General features: G+C 58.7%; 1 protein-coding gene across 6 annotated transcripts; it reads right to left on the bottom strand.

The window, feature by feature from the left end:
* SEMA6C (semaphorin 6C) lies at positions 1 to 14,581 on the bottom strand. Of its 6 annotated transcripts, none has more exons than XM_079761414.1 (20): positions 14,180 to 14,581; positions 12,192 to 12,237; positions 10,307 to 10,478; positions 8,639 to 8,753; positions 8,352 to 8,415; positions 8,144 to 8,200; positions 7,692 to 7,793; positions 7,376 to 7,466; positions 7,057 to 7,176; positions 6,795 to 6,883; positions 6,245 to 6,462; positions 5,829 to 5,960; positions 5,396 to 5,548; positions 4,993 to 5,166; positions 4,552 to 4,698; positions 4,188 to 4,265; positions 4,006 to 4,061; positions 3,798 to 3,842; positions 3,350 to 3,445; positions 1 to 2,975 (listed from the first exon to the last, which is right to left on the bottom strand). In XM_079761414.1, the coding sequence occupies exons 3-20, from the start codon at positions 10,422 to 10,424 to the stop codon at positions 1,969 to 1,971; spliced, it is 2,862 nt and encodes a 953-aa protein (XP_079617540.1). In that variant the 5' UTR covers positions 10,425 to 10,478; positions 12,192 to 12,237; positions 14,180 to 14,581; the 3' UTR covers positions 1 to 1,968. The 6 variants fall into 6 exon arrangements, with proteins under 6 accessions (XP_079617540.1, XP_079617538.1, XP_079617541.1 ...); XM_079761412.1 differs by having other exon boundaries at positions 14,184 to 14,581; XM_079761415.1 differs by lacking the exon at positions 14,180 to 14,581 and adding an exon at positions 13,251 to 13,957.
* Between the last annotated feature and the right edge of the window lie 367 nt (positions 14,582 to 14,948).

Here is a 14,948-nt window from a genome sequence, read left to right as displayed (position 1 = left end):
AGAATCATGGATCGGCTGCCTCCTGCACACCCCCAGCGGAGCAGCCGCCGCCCTGACCAGTGACCTCCTGGTTCATAGGTCCAGGCTCAGCCACTGAGCCACTTCAGCTGGGCTTACCACCTTGGTTTGAAGGGGATAATGAAGTCAGGTGATTGGAAGATTCTCCACCCCGTCCTTGCTCTCCTCCACCATCTAGGAAACTAGCAGTGGCTTCCAAGTATCTTGGTTTAAGAAAGGCATCTACTGAAGGGAAGACAGACCTGAGGCCCTCTCCAACCCGGTGTAACGAGCTCCGAGCAGCGTGGCCTCTGGAGGACCACCGAATGTGGCCCAACAAGCTGAGGTGTGAGCAATGTTCAGAAGGCATTTCAAAACCTTGAGGGAAAAGTCTGTAAATGAAGGTTGTAAGGACTCCAGGGGAAACATTACTCAGTAGAAGATCACAAATGAGGAACAGCCTACGCCTGAGTTTGGAGGAAACCACGTCACAGCTACCAGGCTTTCTCCTTTAGAAAGGTTTTTAGACATTATCGTACTTGAGCCTCTCAAACAACCCCATTTTTTTTTACATGAGGACAACCACTTAGGGCAGAGTTTTGACTTGTCAGGTCACAAAGTAGAAACAATCCCAGGGTTCTTCAAGTTGTTCTTAGCGGTTTCCCCGCAGAAGGCATAAATGCCTGAAGGCAGCGAACCGGGAGGCGTCCTTAGCTGCAGGGCTTGATCCGGCCTCCAGGCGGCGCCAGCGGCGCGGGGGGCGGCCTAGGGCTCCAACCGGGCGGACACTCAGGCCACGCGCGGGCGAAAAACACGATTTGTAAATCCGCAAAAGTAGCCACAGCTGGCGCGAGGCCTTCCGTGGCCTCAGCGCGAGGTAGTGGGCGGAGCAGGCGGTCCTGTTCGCCCCTCCCATTGGTCCCCGGGGGTAACTGACAGGCATCTACAGCCAGTCCCAGCCGGAGGAACATCAGGACGATCGAGGGCGGCCTCAGGCGTCGCGAGACGCCGCGCGTGCGCACGACGATCCCCGCGCTCGGCACCCCTCGGGCTCCGCGAAGGGAAACTGCGCCTCAGGGAACAGCTGGGGCAGACCCCGGACTCCAACCGGACCGAGTCCTTTGCTGTCTTTTTGCAGCGTCCCCCTCATGCAACCTAGACCCTTGGAATTCTCTTTAGGACAAGATTTCCTGAGGTGAACGTTAAATCACTTACGGGGCGGCTTCCTTTTCTTTCTCCAAAAATAACCTCCCCCACCCCACGGGACAGACTACGAAAAGGTCCCCCTTAGCTCAATCCAGAAACGGGCCCCTAGTGCCCTCCCCAAGCCCACCTCACCGTTACCTTGGGCCTCCCGGGCCCGGATTTATCTCCACGCCTCGTGTGTGTGTGCGCTCATCTTCAGGAAACCTTTCCTGATTAACCCCGGGGGGACTGCAGCCACGCAATTACTCGGGAGGCCAAAGATTCGGGGGCAAAGGCGCTGGGAGGGAGCCAGCCGATCCCGCCCCGCCCCGCCCCCCGGCGCGTGAATGAGGCGGCGGCTCGGGGACGCGGCTGTATCGGGGACACGGCTGTATTGGGGAGCGAAGGCTCCTACACGGTAGGAGGCACCTCCCAGGAGGTCCGAGGATCAGTACACAACGTGCGTGGCCCCAGCCCCGTCCGTCCGTCCGTCCGCCTGCGGCCCGCCCGGGGCCCAGTCCAGGGAGGAAGCCCCGAGGGGCGAGTTAAGGCAGCTTGGCTGAGGTGGGGGAGTGGGAGAGCCCAGCCCCTCCAAAAAGGCTGGCTCACTGAGGGGCAGGCTTCTCGCCTTCCACTCCTCTCCTGAGGGGACAGCGGGGAAGACAGTCAATAAATAAGCCCGAGGCGGGCCGGGCCCCGGGGGCTGAGTCCGGGAAGGCCGGAGGTGTGGGACCCGGGAGGGGTGGCCTAGCCTCGGAGACCAGTCCGCGCGCGGAGCGGCTTCCTTTACAAGTTAAAATGGCTGCCGCCGGGGACGGCCAGCGGGGCGGAGGGCGCGACCGGGGGCAGCTGGGGCTTCTCCATGTCCACTCGCTTCAGGGTGCGGCCCCGGTAGCCCTCGGGGCGGCCCAGGTACAGGTGTCTCCCGGAGTACCGAGAAGGGCCTCCAGAGGGGACACGAGTGAGCAGGGTGGGGGGCGCCCGGTGGGAGGAGAAGGGCAGCCTCCGGCTGCCGCCCACCCCCAGCCGGGGAGCGGGGACCGGCCGGCCAGGGGGCAGCGGGCCCTGCCCGTCTGGGGGCACGTCCAGCCGCAGTGGGGGGGCGCGTTCCCGGGGCAGAAGGCTGGAGCCGGCCAAAAGGGTGGGGGCCGGGGCGGGCTCTAGGGGGAGCGCCCGCGGGGTCAGGGGGCCTAGGGGCTCGGCACCCCTCCGGGCTGGCTGCGGGGCGTGCAGGTAGCGCAGCAGTTCCTCCAGGGTGGTCACCTCCACCGCCTGCCCCGGGCAGCCGCGCGGCGGCGGCCTCACCAGCACGCGGGGCGCCGAGCCGCCGGCCGCGTTGCCACGCGCGGGGCCTGGGGCCTCCTTGGCGTTGTTCCCATTCTGGTTCCACTCCCAGGGGCCCCCTGCGTGGCGGAGGTGCTTGACGGGCAGCTCGGGCGTGGACTCCGGGGTGGGCAGGCAGGCCAGGTCCGGCGGGGACCCGGCCTCGGGAGGAGGCAGGAAAGTGGTGTAGAGCTGGGGCGTCAGCGCGGGGTCTCCCTCCTTGGAGGGCGGCGGCGGCGGCTCGGGGCCCGGCCCGTGCAACCGGGCCAAGCTGCGGAGGGAGAGGGGGCGCGGGAGCCCCGGGGTCTCCATGTCCTTGCTCCGATGTCGGTGGGCGCGGCGACAAGCGCAGGAGACCAGAAGGCCGGAGACTAAGGCGCCCAGGGCGAAGGCTGCGGCCACACAGGCCAGGAGCAGTGGGATGGGGACCGAGCGGGAGGCTGAGGCTGCGGGGAGGTCACTGCGCACGCCTGCCAACCAAGAGGGAGGAGGCTTAGCGAGAGCAGGAGGGCTGGATGGCAAGTTGCAAAGTTTCATCACTCCTGCTGCTGCTCAGCTTCACTCCAACACTTTTTTGACCCTCCCACGCACACCACCCCTCAAACACAAGCTAGAGCTTGGGCCTGGGGAGTCCCCATCCCAGCTCTGGCCCCTGAAGCCAAGACAAGAGCAACTGCCAAACTGCCCCAGCAGAAGGAGGCGAGGCTGGGGTGCCCGCCTTTGGGGAGGGGAGGTTCCAAACAGGCATTAGTGAGCACCAAACACAGGACGGTAAAGGGCTTAGAATTCTTCAAGAACCAGCAGCCCACACTTCACTCCTGTCCCTCCCAGCCGGCCCCCTTACCCTGAGTGTGAGCTCCAAGAGTGGAAGACTGGGGCCGGGGGTGGGCTTCACTGGGGGGGCTGGGGGTCTCAGGGGAAGGGCCAGGACCCAGAAGCACTGGTGACAGAGACCAGGTCAGAGCCAGTGAGGCTCCTGCTCTCCACCTCTGACACCCATTGAGCAGTTCTCTCCCTCCCACCCCCAGCTGGAACCCGAAGGCCCAGAACTCCAGTCTCTGTTTTCCTTTGGCTGAGGGGAAGGGCTCACCATGCAGGACATTTATTGATGTGTTCAAAACTATGAAGCACCCTATTACGTGCCAACCACCGAGCTATTTGCTGGGTATTTGGAAGATGCTAACTCTGTTCTATGACTCGGGGTGTCCAGGGTGCTGGTCTGCTGCTGCCATGGGCACAGACTTGAGTGAGTGTGGGATGAGTGAGGGAAGTGAAGTTGGGACAAGACTCACCATAAGCAGAGTTCCCTGTGCCAGACTGACTCCCGGTAGCTCCGTCTATGAAGGGACAGAGGGCAAAGATGAGAGCAGGGGGAAGCTTCGTGAATAGGGATGACTGTGCCACAGAAGGGGAGAAAGACAAAACCCATGCCTGCACAGTATCTGGCCCTCAGAGCCATGTGCAACTATGGCTGCAGCTGCAGCCTCCCCTTCTGTTTACCTTGGCAGTCACCATGCTCCATGGATTCCTGGTTCCCAGCTGGATCCACATCAGTCCTAGGAGGACATGGAGATGACTCAATGCAGTTATACATCTTGCCCCCATCCCCCACCCTGGCCCTCAACTTCCTCTCTTATGGTGGGGAACTTTCTCCTTAGGAGATCCGGGAGCCCCTCACTTACCCACGAGGTCCCCTGATATCCACACAGCCTCTGGAGCTATGCCATCCACAGTATGGGTCCTGAGAAGCCAAACAGCTCCTAGGGAAAACTGAGTCATGTGAGGCTGGGACCTTCTCCATTCTAATCACATTCCATTCACCTGCCTCTTCTACGCTCACCCTGGCCTACCGAAGGCTTTTAGCCCAATATTCCCATCCTATCCAGCCCAAACCCTGTTCCAGACCCTAGTTCCTGTGCCCCTGCAGAATGCTTGAGGCATCTCCCCACCTACCATCCCCTATATTTCCCCCAATGCCTGCATTCCAGAGTTCCCGCTGGCCCAGGGAGCCCACCCAGGCAGGGCCTAGCCTCAGGCCCCTCTCACCTCCGACAGGCCCCGTGCCGGGCACACCGGCTGAGAGGGAGGTAGATGATGCAGCCAGAAAAAGCCACAAAGAGCCGGTGACCTTCAGTGTCCAGCTCCAGCCCTATCACCTGCCGTGCTGTTTGGGCCGCCCGCTTCCCACTGCACCTAGGGTGAGGCCAAAAGGAATCAAAGAAGGGGCAGGCCTGGTGAGGTTCTTTTTTCCCTGAAGGTGGTGAGAGGCACAAGCAACTAAGTATGGCTCATGAGCTGATGTTCCTGAGTGCCCCCCTGCCCCACCACACTGTCCAGCTTCTCACCGAGCCCCTCTCTCTACGCCATAGCTTCTGCCCTATTGAAGCCAATGTTGGAGCTCCCACCCCATTCCCACATCCCCATCTACCATCTCGCATCCCATTCCTGTTCTGCAGGCGGCCCGCCAGACAAAGGCCTCGTCCTCACCGGGAGGGGCTGTAGGCATTGATCTCTTCCAACAGGATGGGCTCCCGTCCTCCAGATGGTCCCCCTGGGGGCAGCACCTTCAGCACTGTCCCGTCATTGGAGCCGAGGAACAGGACTGTGGTGTTACTATAGGGACCAGCCGTGCCATCCACAGCTACCTGGGTCAGTAGGGCCCTGGAGGAATAAGCCTTAGGTCAGGGCAACCCGGCTAGTGGAAGCTTGGTGCTCACGGACAGCCCACGTGTCCTGGTTCCCACTCCTGGGTCCTTCCCCAACCCAGGGTTTCCCTTCCCTTCCACGTCCATGGGAACTTCCTCCCACCACTGTGATTTACCTTGTGGGGTCAGAGAAGGAGAGTGACTGAGAAGGGAGGGTAGTGGTCAGTGTGTTTTTAGCCCCATACCTGCTGGTGAGGGTAAGGAGAGGCTGGTGGGTGGCAGGTGGCACAGTGGGGTCCAGCAGTGGGTGAGCCTTGATGAAAGTCAGGACATCATCAGGGAGATCTTGAGAAGAGGGGAATAAGGCAGCTACACCCACTCCTGCACAGGATCCTGGCCTGGTGGGCACATGGGAAGGGCAGCCTTAGGGCAGGGAGCTGGGACTTAGGCTCTGTGCTCCCCGCACACACTGCTCCTAAACATGGTGGGTAGCCCTTGCTTCCCCTCCACACACTCACACTACTGCTTCCCTCCCCAGGTGCAGCTTGCCAGTCCCACTGCCAACACACCACAGCCTCCTCCCCAAGCACTGGACACTTTTCCCTTTCCTTACAACCCCATTTTGAGAGCAGACACTGCTTGAATCTGACCCACAAAACCCACCCCCATCCTGAGTACCTGGGGGAGGGGACCCTGTCCTCAGACACAGGGGTCCAGGCCCCATCCGAACTCCTCTGCTCCTTGAACTTGCCCTCAAACCCACGTTCAATATCATCCAGGTAGAAGGCACAGACTGCAGAGCCAGGGATGCTGAGGAAGCCAGAAAAGGATGCGGGCTAGGTGTTAGAAGAGACAGCACAGCTCCTCCCAGGTAAGACATGGCAGCTACCCTTCATGCACCATATTAGGGGGCAGAGCCTGAGAGGGTGGGGTGCCCCTGGATGCCATGCTAGGAGAAGAAAGATGGGCAAAACAGCAACTGGCTTTGAATGGACCGTCCCCTCACTGACGCCATCAGTAAACTGTGAAAGAGGAGCTTGGATGCTGGTGGGGCAGGGGACAGACTGGGCCACATTGGTCAGTTTAATACCAACCTATTGGTCTGGGTGCTGAAGACTCCAAAGAGAGCAGGGCGGCCATACAAGTTCACAGGCCCAGTCAAGGCCTGTAAGACGTCGAAATAGAAGGCAGCATCCCCAGGGACAGAGCAGTTGAGCCGAAGCTTCAGGAAGGATGTCCAATGACGGTCCAAGGCCCGAGGTGAGCCGCCCATGTCACGCTTACACACACGGGCCACACGGGAGAACTGTACCTGAAGGGGAAAATCGGGGACAAGGGGAGAACAGTGAGAGACAACCTCAGGGCCAGCGAGATGAGAGGAATGCAGTGAGTTCGAGCACCAGGACACAAATGTTAGGGATGGAGCAAAGGAAGGGTATGCTGTACGAGGTCATTCTGGTTAAGGATGAGGGATACAGCAGGATATGGGGGCAGAGGGCTAGGGTTACTCCAACTTGGGGGTCCAGAGTCTAGGGGATTGCATTGTGGAGATCAGGGTCAGGAGCTGTCCCCTGACTCGGACTACCTTCACAGGATCCATCAAAACCCTCAGCTACCCACCCCAGCTGCCCACCACCTCCTTACCCTCCCCAGCCGGGTGTCCTCCACAGAGACCTCTCGGAAGAAGAAGTAGACATGGTCTCCATGCTCCAAGGCATGGACAAAGTGTGGCTCTGAGGGGGAGTGACAGGAAAGGGTATGGAAGAGTATCGGTACCTGCTCAGAAACTCCTGGCCCCATACAGCCTCTCCCCTCTGCATACATGGACACTGCCTGCTCCCTGCCACGGTCCTCCCCATGCACCTCCTCCCCAAGAGCAGCCTCCCTCCCCCAGGCCCGCCCTGACCTCGGAGCCACTTGGAGTCGTACTTGGCTGAGCGGAGTGGGGGCTGAGGGCCAAGGCTTCTGTAAACTACAGCATCACTGGCCTGGAAATCCGCAGCTGTGGCTGAATACAGGCTGCCCTCTGGAGGGATGGGGAGGGTGGAGTCAAGGGATCTGCTTTCTGGCTCTTTTGGGCCTCCCACACCCCTACCTCAGTCTGACTCTGGCCTCTAGCTCAGCCCTCCATTCAGGAGCATGGGGGAAAGACCAAACTGGGAGAAGGGCTAAGGTGGGAGCTCCCTCCAGCCACATGCCTGCTTCTCACATGCCCAGGTGCTCACCTGCAAAGACAGCTACATTGGACTGGGTGGCATCAAAGGGGCATCGAGCCTGCCCACTCAGCTCTTCACCCTCCTGCTGCAGCGAAGTTATCTGGAAACAGAGGGAACAGGTTCTTGGAACCCTTGGGGTCTTAAGAGTCAGGCTCCATAGCCTACTTCCTCATGTCCCCTTGCTTCCTTCCCCCACCCCTTCTGGACTGGACCCCTGAACCCGGGGCACTCCCATTCCCCCACCCCCACTGGTTGTCCGCAACAAACTGTCCACTTGAGTTTTCCTCCCATACCCATCCTGACCCCCGCACTCTCGCCTTTGTACCCCATAGCTGCGGCACACGGGGCTGAATGAGTTCGTTCCACAAGCAAGGAGTGTCTGCGAGTCCCAGGGAACGAGAACACGGATGTAGTTGTAGCACTCGTCCTAGAGAACACAAAACTCGATGTCAGTGACAGGGTCCCTGGGACTGGGACAGGGGTCACAGGAAGTAAGTCCACTCCCCTTGAACAGTCAGAACAATGTGGGGTAAAGTTCCAACTAAGCTGTTCACTAGCCCTGTGGCCTTGGGCAAGTCCTTTATTGGACCCTCACTTTTCTTTTTTGTGAAGCATGTGAAAGCAGCTAAAAACCATTCATTCTCTTTCCTGCACATTTTCCTCTGTGTCCTGAGATGAGAGGAGCGGGTAGGAAATTGGGCACAGGACAAGACTGCTTGGACAGAGCCTGGAGGCAGGGTAATCTCCTTCCCTCAAAATTCTCCTTCCACTCCTCACCGTCAGCTTCCCCCGCACAGCGCAGTTCTCCATGTCTTGGCTCCTCCATGTTAGATACTGAAGGGAGAGCGGGAGAGGGAAAATCATGGGGCAACCTGGACCCCGCCTACATAGTGCTTCTTTTGGATTCTTTTTCCCACCCCCTTGACTCCCATTAGACCTTCCCAGCCCCATCTCTATGTGCACCTCCTCCCAACCAGCCCCTCACCTTGTTGGGCACCAGTCCCTCCCCTTCTTCTTGAGCTTGTAGATCGAAGGAGAAAACATGATCCCTGCGGAGACAGGTAAAGAGGGATCAGAGACAAGCCAAGGCACCCACCTGAGCTCCTCAGTCCTACCCTTGTCCACGTTCAGCTGCTCAGGGACAACAGTGCGGACCTCCTGCTCTCTGCCCTCCCCTTCCTCCATGCCTTGGCATTTGTGCTCTGGGTCCGAGCATGTCCATGTCCCAGGAGCTTGCGTGTCAGCCCCACAACTGTGCTGCTGCTAGTTTACCGGGCAGCCACTAGCAAGGTCCGGTTCAAGGTCAGGAATTTCTGGAAGTCCAGCCCAAGTTCTGCAACCACAGCATCCTCCTCCAGGCCCCGGAACCAGGATAATGGGGAAGTACCTGGAAGGCACAGAGAGGTGGGTGCTGAGAGCCAGCCAAGAGACTACACACTCCCTCAACACCCTCTCCAACCAGATGAAACCCAGCCATGGACACAGTGGATATGTGAGATGAGTTGTGAGGTATTAATTAAGTAACCTATGAAGAAAAATAATACCAGCTAACTCTGAGCACTTAACCTCTGCCAAGCTCTGTGTTAGCACCTTAGGTGCATTGTCGCAATACAACAACCCTATGAGGTAGGTACTAATGGTGGTCCCATTTTACAGATGAGTAGCTTGAGGCTTAAAGCCATTACGGAATTTGCATAGCTCATTTAGCTTGGAAGCAGCAGGTACCTGGATTCAGCTGTCGGACTCCAGAGCGGAGCCCAATCCCTTCTTGGTGCTGCCTTAGGGCTAGTGATTCTCTTTTGTGCCCACAATGTACTCTGTCCATTCTGGAGCTTTTACTCACCCCATTTCTCCCAGCCCTCTCTTTGCACCCTCCCCTCAAGGCCCTTCACAGGCCACCTCAGCACTCCAAGGTTTCTGCCTCCTCTGACCAACCAGCACCCACCTGACCTGAGCATGGAAACCAGTCATCAGTACTCAAAGGAGTCTAGAGTGCAGGGGTAGATGGTTGAACATTGCATAGTGCTTAGATCTGCGTCTGGCACAGATAAGTGGTAGCTATCTTATCTATCCCCTAATAGTTACTCCCAATAACCCGAGTGCAGTTCCTTCATCCTTAAAATTACTCTAAATCCTACATATATAACAGGAACCTGAAAATAGATAACATTCTCAGAAAAAGTGGGTTAATGGTTTCCCTCACGGTAGGACATGGTAATAGGATTGGCACAAGCGGTGGAGAGGGATGTGAAAGGTGCTGGGAACCACTGAACTAGTCCCAAGCCTTCCTTCTGCAGCTGATGATAATGGTAAACACACAGAAAGCATGCACTTTACATGTATTACCTAATTTAATCCCTAAGTAACTCTGTGAGGTGGAATACTATTATCTGCACTTTGCAGATGAGGAGTCTGAGGCAAAGAAAGGGTAAAGTACTAGACCAAAGTCACATAGCTAGTGAGCAACTTTGGCCTGGCTGAGAGTCATGCTCTTGACCACCATACGATGCTGCCTCAAAGTGAAGGAAGTTGGCCCAGGGATGAGAAGTGACTGCAGTGAGGTGCCAGCTCTCTTTATCTGTCTGCTCCCCTTTGCTGGTCAGGCTCGGAGCTTCATTGAGGCTGGGAGCCTTCCTGCACCTTGCCTCCCACACATAGGTCTCAAGTGTTTTATTTTTTATTTTTATTTTTTATTGAGTTCAGAGAGGAAGGGAGAGAGAAATAGAAACATTAACAATGAGAGAGAATCATTGATCGGCTTCCTTCTGCACGCCCCACACTGGGGATCTAGTCCACAACCCGGGCATATGGCTTGACTGGGAATCAAACTGTGATCTCCAGGTTCATAGGTCGACACTCAACCACTGAGCTATGCCGGCCGGCCGGGCCTCAGTGTCTAATTTCTAAGCTCACACCCCAAGAGTGGTACTGGGCACTCACCTTGCAGGTCAGAGATCAGCAGAGGGAGGGGATCCCGGGGAAAGGTGGCCTGGGTGTGGGGAAGTGAGAGCAGCAGCAGCAGTAGCAGCAAGGGCATGAAGTAGGGGGCACGGAGCATCCTGTGCGGGGCAGCTCAGGCCCCAGGGGGTGCCCCCTCACCCATATGCTGGCCCTGAAAGAGGACACAGAAAAGTGGGGGGAGGGGCCAAATTCTCTCCACCCTTGAAGCAGGCAGGCTCCTCCCCTGGTGTATCCCCAGAAGACCCTAGGGAATGGGGAAAAGAACCCTCTCTGGCACTGCCTTAGTCCAACCAACTGTCCCTGTCACTCAAGGCCCTACCCTCTCCAACTGGCCCAGACTGGCTGGTGTGAGGCCTGCCTGCATGACCCCAGGTAAGGACAGGACACACCTGCTCCCCCTCCCAGCCTTCTCACTCAGCCTATCCTCCCCTCTCCAGACTGGGCCTGGGACATTCAATAGGTGACACCTCCTGGCCCCCCTCTTGCTAACCCCTTCTCGGCTATAATTAGACACTGAAGCCTTAACATTATAAATAGTGACTCCTTGGCACTGGGAGGAGGCAGAGGGCACCATGTCTGACTCCCCCTACATTTCAGACCCCCAGGGCACCCTGGAAGCACCACAGGCACTGAGCCCAGGCAGAGGCAGCTGTGAGATAGCCACTATCCTCTTTAGGGTTGAGGAAGAACACAGTTGGGGAAGGCAGCCTAAGGGTCATTGTCCTGGTCTAAACTCATGCTTCAGGGGCCCTCCCCATTGCTAGGGAGAAGCTGGGGGGAGAGGGCGGAGGAGGGAGGGGCGAGGGGAGTTGCTGCTGTCTTCGCCAAAAATGAATCTGCATCAAAGCCAGATCAGAGGCTAAATTTAGCTCTGGCTGCAGCTGTCTGCCCGACCACTGTGCCCCTTCCCAGCCTCTCTATCCCCCTGCTCCCTCCCCGGCTCCTAAGAACCAGCGCTTCCACTTAATGGGGGGAGGGGGAAGTGCAGGCCCACCCCCTCTGAGGAGCCAGGGATAGAAGGGGCTACACTGGTGAGGAGAAATGGCTGCATATGTCCCTCTTTCTCTTCCTTCCCTCTTCGGGCTACCTCGAAATGGAAATATAAATAATTCAATGACAGGCAGGCAATCATAGTCCAGGAAAAGAAGGGCAGGGTGGGAGGGATGGTGAGACAACCCTCCTTCCCACCCATCAGCCTCCCCGCTCTGGCTGGGACCCACAGTGGGAGGTGTACACCAACTCCCTGCCTTCCCCTGAAATTGAAGTAAGGGTCTGAGCAGGTTCCAGAAATCAGGCCAGAAAGAGTGAGAATCCTTTCTTTTTGTGAACAGACAGCTACCTTTTACCAGTCCTCAGTTGCCCATCCTGCCATGCCCCCTAAAGAAGAGACCCTGGGCTTCCTGACCCAGCCCATTCCATCTCCCCAACAATTCCACTCTTGGAGCCAGGACCCAAGTGTACCCACCCCCACTCCAGCGTCACTGATGGGGAGATTGACGTCAGATGGGGTCTCAAGAGAGCTAGAGGAGGGGAAGGGGTAGTAATACCTAACGATGACCCCCCCTCCCTGGAGGCAGAGCAGTCAGCTAGCTAACGACCCTCTGGTGCTAAAAAGCCAAGTCTCCCTCCCTCACACTTCCACCATGTTTCTGGATGCTGGGACTCCCAGGGGAAGAGGTAGGGACACAGATTATCTCCTATCCTTCTCCTCCTGCCCCCCCCCAGTTGCCCTGGGCAACGAGTATCTTCACCCAGGAAACAACTTTGATCTGTGGCAAGTGGGGAGAACATCCAGCCTCGCTCCCTGCTCCCAGGCCATGCCAGCTTCCATCCCCGCCCTCAGGATCTGCTGCCCTTTCCTTACCTGGGTGATGACTGCTGTTGGGGTTTGAGGATAGAAGACCTTTGACCTGATGGAAGGAGGGACAGAGGAGGGAAGAGACTGTGTTACTACACCTCCTTACCACATCCCTTAAAAGTAAATGTGAATATTCAGAAGTCTAGTGAGACTAGGTAGAGGAGATGCTGCCCTGAGTGTGTGTGTGTGTGTGTGTGTGTGTGTTGACATTGAGCTTGGTTAGGAAGGTGCTGGCTGCTTCATGCCCAGAGATGTGAGGGCAGGGGCTGGGGCTGGCTCCTAGCCAGAAACTGCTGAAACTGCAGGGTCAGTCTTGGGAAAGAGGTAACTGGGAGAGTTTGTGGGGCAGGATGACCACTCCCACGTTAAAACCCTCAGAATCCAGCAGCCTTCTTAGCAAAAGCGCCCTAGCTGGGGACAATAGAGGCTAATTTGCATCTCATTTACATGCTCTTCATTTCTAGGCAAAATGTTGATATCAGGCATCCCTGGCCCCTTCCTTCTTCCCTGAGTGAGCAGGCCTTGCCTCCCTCTCACCCAATCTCCTTCCACCCCATCCCCCACCTAGGTCCAGCCTCTAAAAACACTTGGTTGGCCTTTGCATGGGCCCCTAGACTTAACTATGATATAGCTTTAAGAGGGCTTTCCTTCGCTGTTTTGGGGGAGCAGCATCTGAGCAGCCTGGGGACAGGCTTATCCTGCTGGGACCAATCCCAGCTGCTTCATACCGCCTCTGAAACAAATGGGGGAGGCCTGGCCGCCTTTCTCCCCCTCCTCTTCCCTGCTGGAAAGAGGAAACAGCCTTTCTCTCCTCTCCTGGCCCCGAAGCCACCTCTGGGGAGTGGCCGAGGTCAAAGCCAGAGTCTGGCGGGGGCTGGGGACGAGATGGAGAAGGGGAGACCGGGCTGGGGACAATAGCAGGAAGCCCTCCGGCTCGTCGCCCGCCCCAGTCCACCTTCCTCTGAGGGAGCGGGGGGCGCGCTGAGGAGCCGCGCGGAACAGATGCGTTCGCACCTCCAAGACATTTCCCCCACCCTTAGCTCTCAACCCCCAGCTCACACCTACCCTCCCTTCCACCCAGCCCCCAACAAGGATAATCCAGGTGTCTATAGCCTCGCTTCGGGTGGGCCCGGGGCCAGGGGCTCGACGTGTCTCCCCCTCACTGGATCCGAGGCTCCGAGAGGGGCGGGTAGCAGAGTCTGGGCCGGGACCGGGTCCCAGAGCCACGTTAGCGGGAGGAGGGGCTGGAGGGGCCTGCAAGCACAGACCAAGTAGGGATGGAAGCGGGGGGCGGGGAGCAGAGGCGGGTCTCCGAGGCCAGGAAAACAGGGTCAGAGGCTGGGAACCGACGAGGGCGGGTCCGGGGCCAGCGCCGACCCGGGTCGGCAGGCTCGGAGGCAGTCGCCAGCTCGTCTCCTCCTCGGGAGACCTAGGTCTAACAAAGCCCCGGACAGAGTGGGGTGCGGGAAGGAGATGGACTCTGGGACTGATGTTTCTTGAGGACCCCATTCCCCGACACTGTGCCGGAGCCAATCCCTTGGGAGGTGCAAGCCCAAGGACAGAGGTGCAGCCGTGACACCAAAGTCCGAAACGACGCGCCCCCCCCCCCTTCCCATTCTCGCAGGGGCATCAAGAGGATCTGGTTTTACGCGGGTATCGGAGCCTTAGTTTCCCTGATGGGGAGGCAAGGGACCAGGTTTTCCACCCTCCGCACAGTGCGCGCCTCAAAGCATCCATCTTCGCGCTCCCCAATTCAGGAGACAAGACTCAGAGAAGCTCGGTCGGCAGAGGCGCCCAGACCCTGCGCCTACAGTACAGTGACGCGCTCGGCTACAGCCCCCTCCGCGCACCCCAACTCCATCGACCCTCTCCGCCAGCCAGGCACACCGCGCACTGGCATCTCCCGGGTCCCTCTCGCACTTAGGAATCTGGACTCCAGCCTGCCGCGCCCAGTCCTCCCGGCCTCCCTGCAGCCCGGTCCCAGCTCCGGGTACTTGCTCCGAGATCCGAGCTAGCGGGATCGAGAGGGCAGCGGGCGGGCAGCGGCCCCGCACCGCGACGACTTCGCAATCCGTGGTTGGGGCTCTGGCGAGGTGTGATGAGCGTACGAGTTGGACCGAGCTTGAATCTGGGTTCCCGGGCGCTGTCCAGTCCCGCAAGCCCAGTCGCAGCCCCCAATCCCGCCGCGGGTCCGCGGAGGAAAACAATGCGACCGCCGGGAGGTCTGGGCCGGGCCCCAGCAGCCCCTCCCGCCTCCCGGTCGGACCCGCCTTCGGCCCGCCTCGAGGTCGCCGCAACTAATCCGGCTCTCGCAGGCTGGCTAGACCCCGCCTCCTCGACACCTTTCCACCAATAGTCCTCCTCGAGGGCGGGGCGCCTGGAGCACCGCCCACTGAGAGGCCAGGCCGGGAGCTGAGCTGGAGACCCAAGCCAAGCTCGAGCTGAAGAGACCCCGGACTACTGCTGAGAGCCTGACAGAGGAGGGGGTCACACGTTTTAACACGGAGAGGCCTGGAAAGAAAGAGCAGCTGGGAGGAGACAAGAAACCCAGGGACCTCAGCTGGGCTAGGCTGTCAGAGCCGGCGGGACCCTCCCTCCCCTCCTTTCCTCTACACTGGCTTTGGCCACTCTGCTCCCTGGGGAGTCTCCCGCCGCCCACTCTGCCCCCAATTTTCTGTTCGTCTTCTCTAGTCTTTTTACCTCAACCCGCTTATTTCCCCTCATGTGTCTCCTCTGGTTCCTCCTGACCCCAATAAGAGAGGC

This window comes from Cnephaeus nilssonii, assembly GCF_951640355.1.
Source record: "Cnephaeus nilssonii genome assembly, chromosome: 21".
Taxonomy (NCBI): domain Eukaryota; kingdom Metazoa; phylum Chordata; class Mammalia; order Chiroptera; family Vespertilionidae; genus Cnephaeus; species Cnephaeus nilssonii.
This window is presented reverse-complemented; position numbering and strand designations above follow the sequence as displayed.

Coding starts and splice junctions, on each gene's coding strand:
- SEMA6C (XM_079761414.1), bottom strand. CDS start 10,424: ATGCTCCGTGCCCCCTACTTCATGCCCTTGCTGCTACTGCTGCTGCTG. Junction 4,699..4,992: donor AATGCCTACAGCCCCTCCCG/GTGAGGACGAGG, acceptor GCCTCACCCTAG/GTGCAGTGGGAAGCGGGCGG. Junction 4,266..4,551: donor CGGCACGGGGCCTGTCGGAG/GTGAGAGGGGCC, acceptor AGTTTTCCCTAG/GAGCTGTTTGGCTTCTCAGG.